The sequence below is a fragment of the Dama dama genome, chromosome 12 (assembly GCF_033118175.1).
Source record: "Dama dama isolate Ldn47 chromosome 12, ASM3311817v1, whole genome shotgun sequence".
Classification (NCBI taxonomy): domain Eukaryota; kingdom Metazoa; phylum Chordata; class Mammalia; order Artiodactyla; family Cervidae; genus Dama; species Dama dama.
In genome coordinates, this window is record NC_083692.1 from 55,657,205 (window position 1) to 55,674,964 (window position 17,760).

At 45.7% G+C, this 17,760-nt stretch overlaps 2 protein-coding genes across 3 annotated transcripts in view; both read left to right on the top strand.

Moving 5' to 3' along the window:
• USP3 (ubiquitin specific peptidase 3) overlaps nt 1-10,862 on the top strand; it is a 99,517-nt gene extending 88,655 nt beyond the window's left edge. For both annotated transcript variants that reach the window (XM_061157324.1, XM_061157325.1), the window contains exons 12-15: nt 1,710-1,828; nt 3,026-3,139; nt 3,275-3,342; nt 7,289-10,862. In XM_061157324.1, coding sequence (XP_061013307.1) covers nt 1,710-1,828; nt 3,026-3,139; nt 3,275-3,342; nt 7,289-7,454 — 467 coding nt within the window. In that variant the 3' untranslated portion in view covers nt 7,455-10,862. The remainder of the gene's footprint in view (nt 1-1,709; nt 1,829-3,025; nt 3,140-3,274; nt 3,343-7,288) is intronic.
• Nucleotides 10,863-13,368: 2,506 nt separating this feature from the next.
• On the top strand, nt 13,369-17,754 carry FBXL22 (F-box and leucine rich repeat protein 22). Its single transcript, XM_061157326.1, has 2 exons — nt 13,369-13,759; nt 16,866-17,754. Exons 1-2 carry the CDS (start codon nt 13,425-13,427, stop codon nt 17,209-17,211), a joined length of 681 nt encoding a protein of 226 aa, XP_061013309.1. The 5' UTR covers nt 13,369-13,424; the 3' UTR covers nt 17,212-17,754.
• Nucleotides 17,755-17,760: the final 6 nt, after the last annotated feature.

Here is a 17,760-nt window from a genome sequence, read left to right on the forward strand (position 1 = left end):
AGATTGGTTGGTGCCAGGGTTGGGGGTGGGGTCGGTAAAATGGGTAAAGGGAGTCAAAAAGTACAATTTTGCACTTGTAAGTCATGGGGATGTAATGAATAGCATGCTAAAACTACAGTTAATTCTTTATTGCATATTTGGAAGTCACTAAGAATAAATCTTATAAGCTCTCATCAGAAGAAACAAATTTGTAACTTATGGTGACTAATGGTAACTAGATTTATTGTGATAATTTCACAATATATACAAATCCTGAAACATTATATTATACACTCAAAACTGATGTTATGTTATGGTTTTAAAAAGTATGCTGGATAAAAAAAAAGCACATGGGGCCTCTGGACATGTGTTGGTCTGTGTAGAATCTGGCCCACTCATAAACCCTGCTAGACCTTGCCCCACCAACTTCCCTGAAGGGGCTCTTCCTTACACTCTCTCTAATGCCTAGGTTGACTATGACCTGAAGACTCTTGAGTACAAGGTTGCCTTTCCTTATATGCTGTTTGTGCTTGTGACCCAACCAACTTCTCAAACCAAGCATCATATTGTTTAAAGATGCATAAGGGCATTATATATGATCTAGAAAGACAAGCCAAGAAATGACTGAACAAAAGTCAGGATAGTGAGTTCTTCTGGGGTGCGGGGAGGGCTGCTTGGGAAGAGGCACCTAGGAAGCTCTGAACAGGGCTGGCCACCCTCTCCACAACTCTAGGGGATGCCATTCACATAAACTCTGGTTCCTCAAGTACTAGACAGTTCATATCCTTACCAGAGTGGTGGATACAAAAGCATTCATATTTTTCTCTAAAAAAATAGTACATTAATTCTCACAGAACAATGCATTCATTTCATATGGACTTCTGAATACATTACTAATTGTGCCAGGATTCAGCAAACTTTTTCTTTAAAGGACCAGATGGTAATTATTTTAGGCTTTTCAGCAAATAAAGTCTGTGTCACAGCTGCTCGGGTCTGCTGCTGTAGTGTAAAAGCAGCCAGGGAGTATATAAATAGTAGGTGTGATTATGTTCCAGGCTTTATTTACAAAATCAGGTGGCTGGATTTGGCTTGGGGCCAAAGTTTACTAAACCCCAGGTGACACAGTTAAATCTTCGAAAGGAAAAAATATACCTGTGGTTCATCTCACAGGATTTTGAGTAGAGTGTGAAACACAGGATTCATTGGAGATATTGAAGGAAGGTCCAGTGATGCAGCCTTTTGTAATTTATGTTTATTTTTGAATAAGTTCTGACTGTGAAACATTTGATCTAAATTTGACTTTTTTATGAACTTGGGGTTCTGTCCTTTGTTATATAAGACATTGAGAGAAAACTGCTGTTTGAACCTTGATTTCATTAGGGAACCACTTTTGTCAGAATTATTCAGATTAATTCTTTTACTAATTATAGTAAACCCAACTACAATAATATCATCTGTCATGAACTGATCATCACCAGATGTTAGACATGATGCCAGGCACATTATTACATGCTACTTCTCTTTCTCACAACAGTTCTTCAATGTAGACTTTTTCAGGGTCTCCATTTTGCAAGAGAAAAGCTGACTTGTCTAAGGTCACATAGCTAATAAAGCTGAGATCTGAACCCGAATTGTTCACTTTCAGAGTTCATAGTTTTTTTTTCCCTACAGTACACTTCCTCTATAAAAGGCATCCTCTTTTAATGCTGCCAAAATCAATTTGGTTTTAGATTGTCTTCGCAGTTTTACTGACTTAGAAGAACTTGATGAGACAGAGTTATATATGTGCCACAAGTGCAAGAAGAAACAAAAGTCCACTAAAAAGTTTTGGATTCAAAAACTACCCAAGGTAAGCATTGCATTTCAAATTATAATGCAGTTTTGAGGGGGAAATGCTTGATTGGTTGGAAGACAAATTATTTTTCTAACTTTATACTTATATAATCTGTTCTGTGTTTGTCTCTAGGGTTTTCGGTAAAGCTAAGCCCTTTATGAATTCATAAGTAAATATGTCCTCATCACTATTTACAGAGCGTGACGGGTGGGGTTTCCCCACCACACCACCAACATGCAGTTCTCTGACACCATGGGTGTCCTACATACAATTCAACTCCATTCTGACACTGCCTACTCAGAGAGAGCATCAGATTCCACGGGGTAAAGGGGCTCAGTCCCACAAAATCGCCCTCCACATCAGACACCATCACAAGCCCAGGCTGTTACTTTGGGCTTAGGCTTCTGAAGGGACAACTACAAATTGAGGGTTCCTATGACTCCTTCCTTGGACTTCAGACACCAGTCACATGTCCCCATTGTTACTCCTACTTGTGACCGACTAGGTAGACATCAGAGGTCCCCATGACCCTTGTCCCTTCTTGGGTTCCATTAATTTGCTATAGCAGCTCACAGAACCCAGGAAACCTGTCTGCTCACCAGATTATCAATTCACAACAAAGGATGTTAAAGGATACAAATCAACAACCAGATGAAGAGATACAAAGGGCAAAGTCCTGAACAAAGGAGTTTCTGTCCTCATGGAGTTTGGGGCCTTGCATGGTGACACGTGGAAGAGCTCTGGTTCCCCAACTGGAAGTGTGCCAAACCTTGTCCTTTGGGCTTCGTTACACAGACACGACTGATTAAATCAGTGGCCGTTGCTGATCGTTCAACCTCCAATCCCTCTCCCCTCTTGGGGGTCAGGGAGGTAGGACTGAAAGTTTTAACTCAATTTCTTGATTGGTTCTCTTGGCAACAAGCCCCCATACCTCACTAACATAACAAAAGATCACTCTGTGTGGCTCTCTTAGGAAATTTCAAGGCTTTTAGGATCTTGTGTCAGGAAAGGAGACAAAACTAAACACATTATTATAAATCACAGTACCATAAAAAGGTATTCATGGAAGAAACCAATATCAAGAATCAAAAGAAAAACTGATAGACTGCCTAAAATATTATCTAAGAGACATTAGTACCATCAAGTAGTTAATTTTGATTGAAAGGTAAATTAAGTGCTTGTTTATAATTTTTGTCTTTATCTCTCATCCAGGTGCTATGCTTACATTTGAAAAGATTTCATTGGACAGCATATTTAAGAAACAAAGTTGATACATATGTAGAATTTCCCCTGCGAGGCCTAGACATGAAATGCTACTTACTAGAGGTAACATAATTACATTTGTTAGTAAAATTAAGTCTTCACAGAGAGAGGGTGGAGGTCATTGAGGTAGGGAGATGCTGATGTCATTGACCACTGCTCCTAACTCAGTCCTGGGATGCCTTCTCCCCTGATCTGTAGCCCGAGAACAGTGGCCCAGAGAACTGCCTGTACGACCTCGCTGCTGTGGTGGTGCACCATGGCTCTGGGTGAGTATGCCAGCGGGCTCTCTTGGGGTTGGGAATAGGGCAGTAAAGACCTGCAATTTTGTACCACTCTCAGTAACTCTCTCCCAGCTCCCTCTACAACAGTTCAGATTCATTCACTAAAATGGACAGGAATGGACAAATTTAATTCAGAGGACCATTATATCTATTACTGTGGGCAAGAATCCCGCAGAAGAAATGGAATAGCCCTCATAGTCAACAAAGAGTCCAAGATGCAGTACTTGGGTAAATCTCAAAAATGACAGAATGATCTCGGTTTGTTTCCAAGGCAAACCATTCAAATCACAGTAATCCAAGTCTATGTCCCAACCACTAATGCTGGAAAAGTTGAAGTTGAACGGTTCTACAAAGACGTATAAGACCTTCTAGAACTAACACCAAAAGAAGATGTCCTTTTTATCATAGGGGACTGGAATGCAAAAGTAGAAAGTCAAGGAATACCAGGAGTAACAGGTTTGGCTCTGGAGTTCAAAATGAACCAGAACAAAGGCTAACAGTTTTGTCAAGAGAACGTTCTGGTCATAGCAAACATCCTCTTCCAACAACACAAGAGAAGACTCTACACATGGACATCACCAGATGGTCAGTCCTGAAATCAGACTGATAGTATTTTTTGGAGCTGAAGACAGAGAAGCTCTAAACAGTCAGGAAAAACAAGATTGAGAGCTGACTGTGGCTCAGATCATGAGCTTCTTATTGCATAATTCAGAGTTAAACTGAAATAAGTAGGGAGAACTACTAGGCCATTCAGGTATGACCTAAATCAAATCCCTTGCAGTGGAAATGACAAATAGATTCAAGGGATTAGATCCGGATGACAGAGTGCCTGAAGAACTGTCATTGTACAGGAGGCAGTGATCAAAACCTTCCGCAAGAAAAAGAAACGCAACAGGGCAGAATGGCTGTCTGAGGAGGCCTTACAAACAGCTGAGAAAAGGAGAGAGGCAAAGGCAAAGGAGGAAGAGAAGGATATACCTATCTGAATGTAGAATTCCAAAGAACAGCAAGGAGACAGAAGAAAGCCTTCACATGTGAGCAATGCAAAGAAATAGAGGAGAACAATAGAATGGGAAAGACTAGAGATTTCTTCAAGAAAATTAGAAATACCAAGGGAATATTTCATGCAAAGAAGGACATAATAAAGGACAGAAATGGTATAGACCTAACAGAAGCAGAAGATTGTAAGAAGAGGTGGCAAGAATACCCAAATGAACTGTACAAAAAAGGTATTAATGACCCGGACAACCACAATGGTGTGATCACTTACCTAGAGCCAGGCATCCTAGAGTGTGAAGTCAAGTGGGCCTTAGAAAGCATTACTAAGAACAAAGCTAGTGGAGATGATGGAATTCCAGCTGAGCTATTTCAAATCCTAAAAGATGATTCTCTGAAAGTGCTGCACTCAGTATGGCAGCAAATTTGGAAAACTCAGCAGTGGCCACAGGACTGGAAAAGGTCAGTTTTCATTCCAATCCCTAAGAAAGGCAATGCCAAAGAATGCACAAACTACCACACAGTTGTGCTCATTTCACATGGTAGGATAATGCTCAAAATCCTTCAAGCTAAGCTTCAACAATACGTGAACCAAGACTATCCAGATGTACACGCTGGATTTGGAAAAGGCAGGGAAACCAAAGATCAAATTGACATCTGTTGGATCATAGAGAAAGCAAGAGAATTCCAGAAAAACATCTCCTGCTGCTTCATTGACTACATTAAAGCCTTTGACTGTGTGGATCACAACAAACTGCGGAGAATTCTTAAAGAGATGGGAATACTAGACCACCTTACCTGCCTCCTGAGAAACCTGTATGCAGGTCAAGAAGCAACAGAACTGTATATGGAACAACTGACTGGTTCAGAATTGGGATAGGAGGACATCAAGGCTGATATGTTATCACCCTTTTTATTTAACTTGTATGCAGAGTACATCATGCAAAATGTCAGGCTGGATGAAGCTCAGCCTGGAATCAAGATTGCCTGGAGAAATAACAACAACCTAGGTATGCAAATGATACCACCATTATGACAGAAAATGAAAAGGAACTAAAGCGCCTCTTGAAGGTGAGAGGAGAGGGAAAAAGCTGGCTTAAAACTCAACATTGAAAAAACGAAGATCATGGCATCCTGTCCCATCACTTTATGGCAGATAGATGGGGAAAAAATGGAAACAGTGGCAGACTTTATTTTCTTGGGCTCCAGAATCATTGTAGATGGTGACTGCAGCAATGAAATTTAAAGATGCTTGCTCCTTGGAAGAAAAGCTGTGATCAACCTAGACAGTGTATTAAAAAGCAGAGACGTCGCTTTGCCAACAAAGGTCTGTATAGTCAAAGCTATGGTTTTCCCAGTAGTCATGTACAGATGTGAAAGCTGGACCATAGATAAGGCTGAGCACCAAAGAATTGATGCTTTTGAACTGTGGTGCTAGAGAAGACTCTTGGGAGTCCCTTGGACAGCAAGGAAATCAAAGCAGTCAATCCTAAAGGAAATAAACCCCAAATATTCACAGGAATGACAGATGGCTGAAGCTGAAACTCCCAATACTTTGGCCACCTGATGCAAAGAACTGACTCACTGGAAAAGACTCTGATGCTGGGAAAGATTGAGGACAAGAGGAGAAGGGGGCAACAGAGGATGAGATGGTCAGATGGCATCACTGACTTAATGGACATGAGTTTGAGCAAACTCCAGGAGATAGTGAAGGATAGGGAAGCCTGGCGTGCTGCAGTTCTTGGGGTTGCAAAGAGTTGGACACGACTGAGTGACTGGTAGAACTTTCCTTCAGTCTTGGTGGGAAAGAGTATTCCTGAAATATATTGCAAAGCATGAAGAGAAGGCACACGAAAGCAAAATGGAGAAAGGTTCATTTGAGTCCAGCATTCACAACTAGTCTGTTGTCCACAAAATCCTGAGTAGTCATTACTCCAAAAGACTGCTGATTTCCTTGGCCAATTCATATTTAAATGGAGGGAAACAGGTATTATTTAGAATAAACTTCATGTTCTCTACTTTACAGATACATTTCTTATTTTGTTACATAACATTCTTGATTACTTTTTTCCCTTGAAAACCTGTATTAGGGGTATATTCCTTCCTTTTTCTGGTCTGCTTGAGGATATGAGTTTTACCTTCAGACCTGTCAAGCAACTATCCATGTTGAAAATCCTCTTCCCTCTGAACTTTGTAGACATTGCTCTTTTGATTTCACCATTCATAGTTATAAATGATAAGTCCACTACACATCTGATTCTCATTTGCTTGTTTTTTCTTTGGACTTAAGAAATTACTTGAGATGTATTTGTTTGGTAGTTAACAGGGATACTCTTAGTCTAGTGTCTTCAGCTCATGAAATGTTGTAAGTGTTTTTCTAGCAGTTTGTGAAGGTCTTTGTTTTGTCTACAGGCTTTCTCCTACCCAGGAGGACTGAGTCTGGGGCTCCATGTGTGAGTGGGTGGGTCATGATGAGAAAGAAAAGCCTTTGATGGTCAAACTAGGAGAGAAAGTGCTTCCCTGGAGGCAGATTTCTGTCCTGTGCTCAGGTTTCTTCTAAGACTGATGGGAAATCTGGTCCTAAGTTTTCCCTGTTTCCACAGGCTGTGACCTCTGCTTGTTAGGCTCCTTTGATGTTTAGTTTCTCTGTTAATCCAGTGCCAAGTAAAGCTCTGTGTTCCTGAAAATCTTCCGTTTCTGCTCAGTCCATGGCACGCTTCCCTGTTCTCCAGTGTGACTATATTCCTTGTCATTTCGATGGGTTTCAAGAAGATAAACATGAGCTTAATCACCTGTCTTAAATTACAAATCTCTAGAATTTATTCCATACAGTAATTATTAAAATTTATTGTCCTTCTAATAATTTATATGGTTGCACAGATTCTTGTGTGACTTCTGTAGTCTTTTTCTTTGCTCATTTGACCTTTCTTCACAGGGTCGGTTCTGGACATTACACAGCATACGCAACTCACGAAGGTCGCTGGTTCCATTTCAATGACAGCACTGTAACTCTGACTGAGGAAGACACCGTGGTGAAGGCCAAGGCCTACATCCTTTTTTATGTGGAGCGCCAGGCCAAAGCTGGATCGGATAAACTTTAATACCTCCTCCAAATCATTATTCGTCAACTATACCGGACAGACATTTCCAATTTTCCATAAATACTTGATCCAAGATTTAATTTCATTATGCACTTTTCAGTTTCCTATTTTGGGTTTAGTTTTATTTTGTCAATGGTAGTGACTTATTGAACATGGGCACCAACTAATTTTTTTTTTTTTTTAGTTCTACCAGAAAACCTCAGCAGATATTTTGATTTGCTGCTTTAGTTGTAATAATTCAGTTTTTATATGTAGTTTCAAGAACTTAGTTCTATTTGACTTTTTTATATTAATGTTCAGTTCTCACTTTGAGGCACATTTACATCAATGCTTTGTTACTCTCATATGCTGAAAGCGAGAGGTGTTCCCCATTGTGAAGAGCGATGTAACCACCTGCTGCCTTCTCACTGATCCAACGGAGATCAGGTTGGCTCTAAACCAAGTATCATGTGTGCACGTAAATTTGTGGCTCACGAGAGTTCAGTGACTGCTCAGTAATCATTCTTTCTGCTTGTAAAAGAGGACAGGAAGGGCGTCATTAAACAGACCAGGTGACTGCTGCTCTTGGCATCTCTCAAAGGTGCTGTTTATCAGCACTACTAAATAAATCGGTTGATTCAGTTGTACCTACATTGCAAATTCAAGAATTACTTTTAATTTTTTTTGGTTTTGGGGCACTTTCATAGATGAGATAGGGGTACTGAACAGTCCAAATAAGACCAAATACACTTAAAAGTGTTTCAAAAGTTCTGTGACTCAGCCACATGCTATCCACGTGTTATTTATCCAGTGTGCAGAAACTGTAGTGTCATGATTGCCTTTTTGAGTCAGCACCTAATTCCCCCATTGGTTGTAGCACTGGGATTAACTGCATGTCCACTCTAGTCTGTCTTACTTGGCCACCAGAGGTTGAGATGCTACCTCCCAAAGTTGATTCTGACCATCACCTAAACTTGGGGTAACACTGTGGAGTCCACAAGAGGAAACTAAAGTCTTTAAGTTTTAACAGCTCTCACTGGCCTATCCTCATAGCAGAGCAATTGAAAATACTTTCACTTTGAATAAATAGAGTTTTTGTTGTTTAGGTTAGCAGTCTTTTAAAATTGTTTTCAAGAAAAGTAGGCACCAGCACTGCTTAGCTTTAATTCAAATTGAAATCTGGAACCAGAATCCCATCTAATGATGCTTCCTGTGCTTTCCAGAAGTGTTTTCAAGCCAGCCTGCTGATCTTGGGGTGCTGGTGCCCAACGTCCAAATTAGTGAGAGGAGGAGGGAGCTCCAGCTGGGCCTGTGGGATAGGACCATGCACATTTTCATGTTCACTCCTTGTTCCAGTTGGTGTTTTCCTCCAGTCCCAATTCTTTACAAGTTGTTACAAGGGGGCAGAATGTAGTTAGTTTATGTTAAGCCAGCCAATCAGACGTTCTCATATTATTTTTTTCTGTTTAAAAAAAAAAAAAAAAAGGTCCAGATTTTAAGTGTATGGATGTAAAAGAAAGTTGGGTGGCTCTCCTCCTGGCCTGGATGTTGGAAGCTGCGCAGGAAAAGAGCTGCTCCATCCCCACTTCAATATTAGCTGGAAAAATTCCACATTTTCTCAGAGCAGAACACACCTGCTCAACAGTTTAGAATAACTAGGAGCAAATTATGTCTGAACGTCTACTGTCCAATACCGTGGTCATTGGCCATGTATAGTTAGTTAAGTGTTGATTTTCATTAAAAACATATTGAAAACTCAGTTCTTCAGTCACGCTGGTCATGGTTCAAGTTCTCAGCAGCCACTCATGGCCCAGGACCAGCTAGGGCTGGACAGTTCCACCTGTGTGCAGCGCTCTCCCAGATAGTGCTGGTCTACAGTTTCACTCCAGAGGAGAAAGCTTTGCCATCAGGTATAGATCTTACAGCTTAGAAACAGAGCGCCCAGAAGATAAAATTAAGAGGAAAACATGTATTTAAAAGTTTACAATGTTAAATTACACACGTCGAGCCACAACTTTTTGAACTACAAAAATGACAGTTTCACATAATTTGATCTACTGTATCAGTACATTAACATCACATGACATTGAACTAGAAATGTGCATCTCCTCTGACCTCGCTCCTATGAATCCAGTCTCTTTTGCTTAGAAGATACACAGCTGTAACTTCTAACATTTGCACTTAGATCACTAGTCTCTGCGTGGGCAGCACTTGTAACTCCAACAAGAAAGCCTCGGGCAGTGTTGATGGAGGAAAATGGCCTTTCTACCAAATGGAACTTACAACAGACTAGACTACTTTGTTGGGGAAAGTGGTCCTCACACAGGCAACACTGTTGGCTTAAGAGATGAACACACCTCCTCTCTTGAATTTTGCAGTGTTTTTCTCTCTTCATTTTACTAAAGCAGACATGCCTGAAGGATACCATGAAGGTTCTCTGGAAAAGCGACTGGACCCATGTGAACTGTGCACTTGAACACCAGTGATGTAAATGTGCCTATTTGTATTTTGAAAATTTAACTGTGCAGCCTTACCACGCCTCTTTCGAAAGCTGACCTTCGTGCTCTTCAGGGCTGTTCCCTGGTGCCGTGTCGTCTCGAGCACGTGTGTGGCTTCCCATTCAGAGAGCAGTGCTGAGGCAGGGCCTCGCGCTGAGTCACAGGGCTCCTCGGAACAAAACTCTCAGAAGTCCTCCCACACAGGTGGGTGATAGAAACAGTTTGTGGCAACACAAATCTCTCTCCATGGTGGAGAAAACCTTTGCTTATCCACTGTATTCTACTCAGTGTCTAGTGATGACAAATGTAATAGAATTAAACCAGTAAAGTGTATGGGCCCTGGTTAAGTGTTAAATGTGTATCTCACCTGTGGAACCTACTCAGCAGCTTGGTTTCTAGGGTTGGGGACATATTTATTTCTTAAAGCCAAACCTCTCCTTCATTGGTTTAGTGTGTGTACATATGTCTATTTAGATACACTGATCCCACTTCCACCTCTACCGTCCCCTGAACTCTCTCATGTTCCCTTTGTAGCTGAAGTGGCCTCTTCCTGTGAGCCCTGGAGAAGCTCCTGAGCAAAGTCTGTTTCTGCAGCCAGGAACAGATAAGAGGGGACCAGAGCGTGGCCGCAGGAGGGTGCCCACAGCGCAGGAAGGAGTGGGAGTGGGTGGCGGTGTGCTGTAGTCCAAGGTCTGTGCGTCACCTCGCTGGGTGAGGACCTTCCCCCTCAGGTCTGACTGTGACGGACTTCAGACTGCCCTCTGCGAGTGTTGGTTGTGTGAGAGGTAATCATTTCCACTGAAACCTAATCTGTATGATGCTGAGAGGATTACTTGTGCAAGTGACTGATTTAAGTTGTAATCACAGCCTTTTGCTGCTTCACCAACCTGAACTGTTTTATGGAAAGTATCATTAAAGATCTGGTCTCTTCCCTTTTGACTATTATTTCCGAACCTCTTTCAGTGGAGCAAAGTTAAGTGATGATGTACTTGCTCAAGCCAAGGGCCTTTGGAATGAGTCAACAGGTAGCAGGTTTCTATGAACCCCTCACCACCTGGGGCTGCTGTGCACTTGGGCCCAGACAGAAGGACCTGGAGGGCAGGGTTGGTGGCCGTCCAGGCCGTCCAGTGCCGCATCAGGTCCCAAGGGAGCTCACCCGCACTGTGTGACTTCGTCCTGTCCTTTTTTATAAGAATGAGGTCCGCTTGCCTCCGTCAGAGCCAGACTACCCTCAGGAACCAGGTTTGGGGCTCTGACCAAAGGATCAAACAGGGAAACAAGTGCCACTGTTAAAGAGTAAATACCTACTTTACAGTAAGCTCCTGTAAGAACCACCCTGTGTCCACACCCATTGTTTTTCTGTGTTACTCATTTGCCTGTTTCTATCAGTTTTCTAAAACTGAAGATAGAGACGCCTGCGGCCCAAATGGTTTTGCCTCCAGTTCTCGAATCACACGTTTCCTTCTGGCAGCCATGCTGGTCAGAGGCTGTGGAGGAGCCGAGCTTCATGGGGCAGAAAGGGAGGAGCTTGGAGGAACAGCTGTCAGAACACCCAGCTGAGAGCCACGTTCCTCCCTGCAGGCAGGCATGCCTGTGGACCCACCCTATATCCCGGGGTGCCTCCTACCACCCCACGTGAGGAGCAGCCAAGTGGCCCGGCTCTGCCCATATTTGCTGCTCAAGCAGAGCTGTGGACGTGCAGCTTGGGAGACACAAGGAACAAAATGACTCTCCCCTGTGGCTGGCAGGCTTACACTACTCTGCCTTTAAGAAGGTGAAAGAACCAACTACTTCCAGGGATCAGCCCTCTAAAAAGTGTTGGTTTGGAAAGGATTCAGGAGGGAAATCCTAAAGGCTTTCCAGTAAACCCACCTGTGGTGCAGCAGTACCTTTTGAATAAGTTTAACTAGAGCCCAAAGAGGGACTCTGGCTGTCAGCTGTCATTTGAACAATTGAAATGATTAGTGTGAAATATGAGCAGTTCTTAGTAACCCTTTCCTTGAGAAATACATCTTGCTTTTGGCTGTTTCTTGATGTATGCTGTTTTTAAGAAAAGTCATGCTTTCCACTTGACCTTGGCAGTGGTGGGGTAACCCGGGCACAGGGGACCACTGAGACTGACTCCTCAAAGCAAGGGAGCTGGCCACAATGGCTACTTTCTCCCTTAGGCTGCATTCTGCTTTTACAGGCAAAGCTGCACCAGGTCTGACCCAGCCGCAGTTCCAGAAGAGGGTCCTGGCATATGTGCTTCATCCACACAAGTGGAAACAGTATTCCCATTCCTTCCAATTCTAATTATGTGGGAAAAAGAACAATAGTAACCACTGAGGTGGTGTTTCCTGGTCTAGCAGAGAAAAAAATGGTTCTCATCTCACTACTGCAGCCCCCAAACCAAGCAAGACATAGGAGACACAGACTTAGGAGCTCACAGGAGGGGGAATACAGCAGGGTTGGTGAAGGACTGGGAGTGAGGCGGTACTAGAAAATGAGCCCACAAATTAAGGAATCTCAGTTTTGTGTTAGGAAGGGAGAACTCATGAATAAAACCTCCAGCAATTTACTGAGCAGCTTAACTGCCAGGAACTAAATTACACACATTCACAAGGAGGATGTGAGGCTGGTTTACAGGGCAAGAGTAAAATACTTCAACTTATAATTGCTTCAAGTAGTTTTGTGTTAAGAGTTACTTCATCCATCCTGGCACTTTGGGAAATATAGATTATATACAGCAGGACACATAATTGGAAAAATGTAAAGCCAAGTAAACGAGTTTACACACATACACACAGAAGAACCTTGGAGAGACAGAAGCTACTTAACACAAATCTTTTATGAAAAAGCTCAGGGTAAAAACAAGGCAACTGGGAAATCCCTCTGCCTTGAGGGGAGAAGCAGGATTTGATGGTAGTTCAGCCTAGGCTGGAAACCATCACTAAGGAACAAAATAACACAGAAAAGGGGCATCGACCATGGCTTCTGCTTACACCTCCAAGCATAAAACCACAAGCTTTAGCTTTTTACAGACAGCAGGCTTCTTCCTATTGAAAGTAGAGCCAAAGACTCATATTGATGTCCCAGGAAATAAAACCAGATACTATTAACAATTAAAGTCCCTCCCAGTGAGTAGAGATTGCAAGCCCGGACAAAGATAGTCTAGCCAGTACCCCGAATGAAAATGCCAAAATAGCTCTCTGCCTAACACCATTGTCAGCTAAAAGGAAAGAAATCCCCTTTAAGTAGGCTACTGAACTTCAACATGCTGATTTTCTGCCAGGGTTTTCAATTCCTCTAAACATAAGCCGAGCCACAGACTACCGCACGTATGTCTGGGTCTGGGCTTCCCTCCTCCTCAGAGCGCCAGCACCAGTCGTTGGCCAAAAATAAACACCATTCTTCAACCATATATGTCCACCAGCCCAGAGCTGGGGAGGAGCAGCTGGAGGTAGGTCAGGTCCCTGGGCTCCAGCCACACTCGGTGTGGCCACCGCGGACCATGCACATCACCCAGCTCAATCGGGAGTGCCTGCTGCACCTCTTCTCCTTCCTGGACAAGGACAGCAGGAAGAACCTTGCCAGGACCTGCCCCCAGCTCCAGGACGTGTTTGAGGACCCTGCACTCTGGCCCCTGCTGCACTTCCGTTCCCTCGCAGAACTCAAGAAGGACAACTTCCTCCTGAGCCCGGCGCTCCGGAGCCTCTCCATCTGCTGGCACTCCAGCCGCGTGCAGGTGTGCAGCATCGAGGACTGGCTCAAGAGCGCCCTCCAGAGGAGCATCTGCAGCCGGCACGAGAGCCTCGTCAACGACTTCCTCCTCCGGGTGTGCGACAGGTAGGCCGCCTCCTGAGCCGCGCCGGCCTCCAGGGCTCTGGGAGGCCCCTGGGTGTCTGGGAAGGGCAAATGACGAGACCAAGACGACTCTGCTTCGGGGAGCCTCAGACTAGGCCCAAGGCAGACCCCCCAGGCCCACCCACCGCGCAGTCTCCACAGGATGGAGAGAATTCTGGGGGGAAAGGGCGCCAATCCTTCTCTTAGCCTCACAGGTCCTGGAGCTGCTTCAGCAGAGAGGAAGGACTAGGCTTCAGCCTGTCCCTCTGCTTCTGGCAGCTGTCCTCCCTGGCAGCCATGAAGGGCTGGGTGGGTCCAGCTGGGCCTTCATTTTCAGTGTCAGGTCCCAGGAAAAGGTTTCAAGATTCAGCAATCAGCTCACGCCCCCTTGATTCTGCTCCTGACAAGCAAACCCCAAGACCTGTGGAGAGCAGCTGAAGGAGGGTTAGGCTCCTCGGCTCTGGGTTAGATGAACCAATCCAGACTCCAGCAGGGGTGCAGACAATGGTTTCCTTATGAGAAACTTACTAATCTTCAGAGTACCTGAAGTTACTGCGAGGATCAGTACACTGAAGGGAAGAGTGCTTTAGCCCAAGTTTTCAAATGAGCAAACCCAAAAGTCTGACAGGTTGTGATTTGTGCCACAGTCTAGGATTACCCAGATTTTAGCAAATAAAGATTCAAGAGGCCCAGACAAATCTGAACTTCAGATAGACGGAATAATTTTTGGCACAAGTATGTCCTAAATACATCCTGTATTTGACCTGTCGACCCCATGGTGGCTGAGCCACGGGCAAGACTCCCTTCACTGTCACAGCCTCCTGCCCAGAGCAGTCCACAAAGAAGTCTTCCTCAGCCAGGCTCTCACTGAGGCTTTACCAGTCCTGTCCTGCCTTTGAGGAAATGATCCCCTCGTTCACTAACAAACTAGGTTCAGTCCGCTTGTTGCCACCCAGGTTTAACAGCTGCTGTATTCTGGCAGCCTAACAAGGAACAGAAGCAAACAGTGTAGCGGCCCCTCCTTTCTTTTCTTTTTTTTTTAAAGGCCATAGAAGAAAATAGAAGATGGATTTGGGGTTGTCCCTAATGAGACCATGCCATTTTGATGGGTTTAACAAGACCCAGTAAACAGACAGGGAAGTGATATGTACAGGGTAAAAAGCCTGCCCTAAATTTCTTCCATTCTTAGAAGCGGGTATAACCTCCCAAACCAGCAAGGTGTGGACTGTACCTGTCCAGGCACGAGTGTCAGAAAAAAGCAAAGGGCCTGGGGCTGAGTCCCCCAGTACTGCTACTGTCTGACCATGTGACCCCCAGCCCAAATATTTAAATTAGCTCAACTTCATTTCTTCCCCTGTGGACTGGGATACACTGCCTTATCTCACAGGCTAATTTCAGATTAAATGACACAGTAGCACTGGCACACAGTAGGTATTGATGCCTGTGCACCAAACCTAGATCTGGCAATCACCTGGGGACAGCTGAGGATGGCTGGTAGGGAGTCCATGGTTTCTTTTGCTGGTTTCTTCCTGCCTCAGGATTATTCTAAAAGTTCTCAAGAGGAAGGAATCATGTTAACAGCCTTGGGGCTTAAATGCCTACCTAATCCTCACCACCACCCTGAAGGTAACAGTTTCTCTCCCACTTGACAGATGAAGAGGTGGTGCAGCAAGGTTCAGATATTTGTCCTGGGTTAGACAGCAAATAAGTCACAGGCAAATCACTTGAGCTCCCCGAGCCAGTTTCCTCATTCAAGAAACTGGGGGTGGAAGGCAGATACGAAGTCTAAGGAAGATGTGCAAACTTGGAAAGATGGGGTGTTCTTGGTTTGTGGATGCAGCCATGTCCAGTCTACTTTAGTTCCTTCCTTCCTTCCTAAAGCAAATGGAGCTGAGCTGGCTCAGTCAGGTGCAGCCCAGGGGCATTGAGGGAGGCGGATGGGGAAAGGGAAACCCTTTGTGGCCTGACTCCAGCTTCCTCTGGCTATAGGAAGCCAAGGCCTGCACCCATGAGACAGGTTCTTGACTGGAAGCAGTGTGGTCCTGCCTGCTCCCAGGAAACATGACTTAGAAGCGCCTACAGAAGGCCCTGCACAGGCTCCAGACACTTCTAATCATTTAGTCCTCAGGACAACCCCACTGGTGGGCATTATTCTCTCCCAGCCAACCTCAAACATACATACCAGGTAATGAATGACAATCAAGGTCACGGCACAAAGAAACCACGTCCAACTGTGCTCAAGATCTTTTTCCCAAGCAGTTGCTGGCAAGGTTGGTGCAGAGAGACACCTCCCTCCCCCCATACTTTCTGGACAAGCTACCTGTGTCCCTGACTGTACCCACAACAGGCCTGGGTCTAGCTACTTGTGGATCTTGACTTCTGGCAGGCTGGCATCCCAGTGGAGTTGCAGTAGCTGCCTCCGTCAACTCAGCTGAAACCAGGGCTCTAGAACTTGGAACCAATACTCAGACGGGGCCCCGATGGCCAAGAGTTGGAATGGGCCTGATTCTAAGACACTTTACAGAAAACCCTCTCTGCACTGTCCTGCCACGATCACCAGGGCCTCAGCTTGAAGCTAGACTTGAGCTGTCACCATGCACTGCTTTTCTCACCCTCCTAGAAACCAGCATCGCACAGCAGGACGGGGGTTTGGGCTCCTGAGCTAAAAGCCCACTCACAGCCAAGTATGGTGAGGTGGAGTAGCAGAAGAGCAAGGGAAGCGGGCCCCAGTTCAGATCCGGGCCATGTCACAGCGGGCAGCTTCCCAAAGAGAAACTCACTAGGTCCGATGAAAGTGAAGGTGGCTCAACAGGATCCAACTCTTCGAAACCCCATGGACTATACAGTCCATGGAATTCTCCAGGCCAGAATACTGGAAGGGGTAGTCTTTCCCTTCGCCAGGGGATCTTCCCAACCCAGGGATCGAACCCAGATCTCCCTCATTGCAGGCAGAATTCTTTACCAGCTAAGCCACAAGAGCTAGGCCCGGTACTCCTCTCTAAGATGCGGTCTCCCAGAGTTGGCACTGGGACCAACCAGCCAGGGAGCTAGGGGGCGTGACCGGGGGCGGCCGCAGGCTAGCACGCTAACCGCATCCTCCTCTCCGCAGGTGCCCCAACCTGGCAACCGTCACGCTGTCTGGCTGCGGCCACGTCACCGACGACTGCCTGGCGCGTCTGCTGGTTTCCTGCCCGCGCCTGCGCGCGCTGCACCTGGAGAACTGCGCGCGCGTCACCAACCGCACGCTGACGGCCGTGGCGGCGCACGGGCGCGCGCTGCAGACGCTGCACGTGGACTTCTGCCGCAACGTGAGCGCGGCCGGCCTCAGGCGTCTGCGCGCCGCGTGCCCGCGCTTGACGCTGCGCGCTGAGCACAGCGCGGCCATGATCCCGGACCAGCTCCCGCGCGGCCCGCACGCGCCCGGCACCGCCCTCCGCAAGTTGCTTCTGCGCTAGGCGGGCAGGACGCCGGCCCCAGGTCTCCGGAGGAAGGAGCTACTTGTGTTGAACGCCAGCTCCTAGACAGCCGCAACATCCTCAGCCAAGACTCGGATACGAGCGCCTAACCCATATTACGATTTTATACATCGTCTGAGTGCGAGATTTGATGGCCGGATGCTTGGAGAAAACTCGATTGTTTCTCGCTAAACACCAGCACACTTTTCTGTTTCCCCTGCGCACCGGGTTCTCCACTTGGGGCTCTATCTCATCCTTCACGGCTGAGACTGCAGCTGCGGGGAGGGGAGGTGGTGGGGGTGTCCTAAATCACCCCCCGCGGGGAAGTGTGGCCTCCCGGAGCTCCCCAGGGCTGTGTGAGGGACAGCCCTCTCCCCAACCCCTCCTTGCTGCGCCAGAGGGAGGAGGGGTAGAACCCTGAGCCAGAGAGAGCCGTGGTTTCCACCGGGCCTTTGCTCCGTGCCAACCCCCAACTCGGCTTTGAGCGATTCTAGGAAATTCTCGTTAATGTGATTCTTTCATAAACTGCAGCTATGCTTGTTTTCTACC

Bases quoted from the DNA above. Each gene is read 5' to 3' on its own strand.
- FBXL22 (XM_061157326.1), top strand. From the start codon at position 13,425: ATGCACATCACCCAGCTCAATCGGGAGTGCCTGCTGCACCTCTTCTCC. The intron at 13,760-16,865 runs GTAGGCCGCCTC...TCCTCTCCGCAG, and splicing joins CTCCTCCGGGTGTGCGACAG to GTGCCCCAACCTGGCAACCG.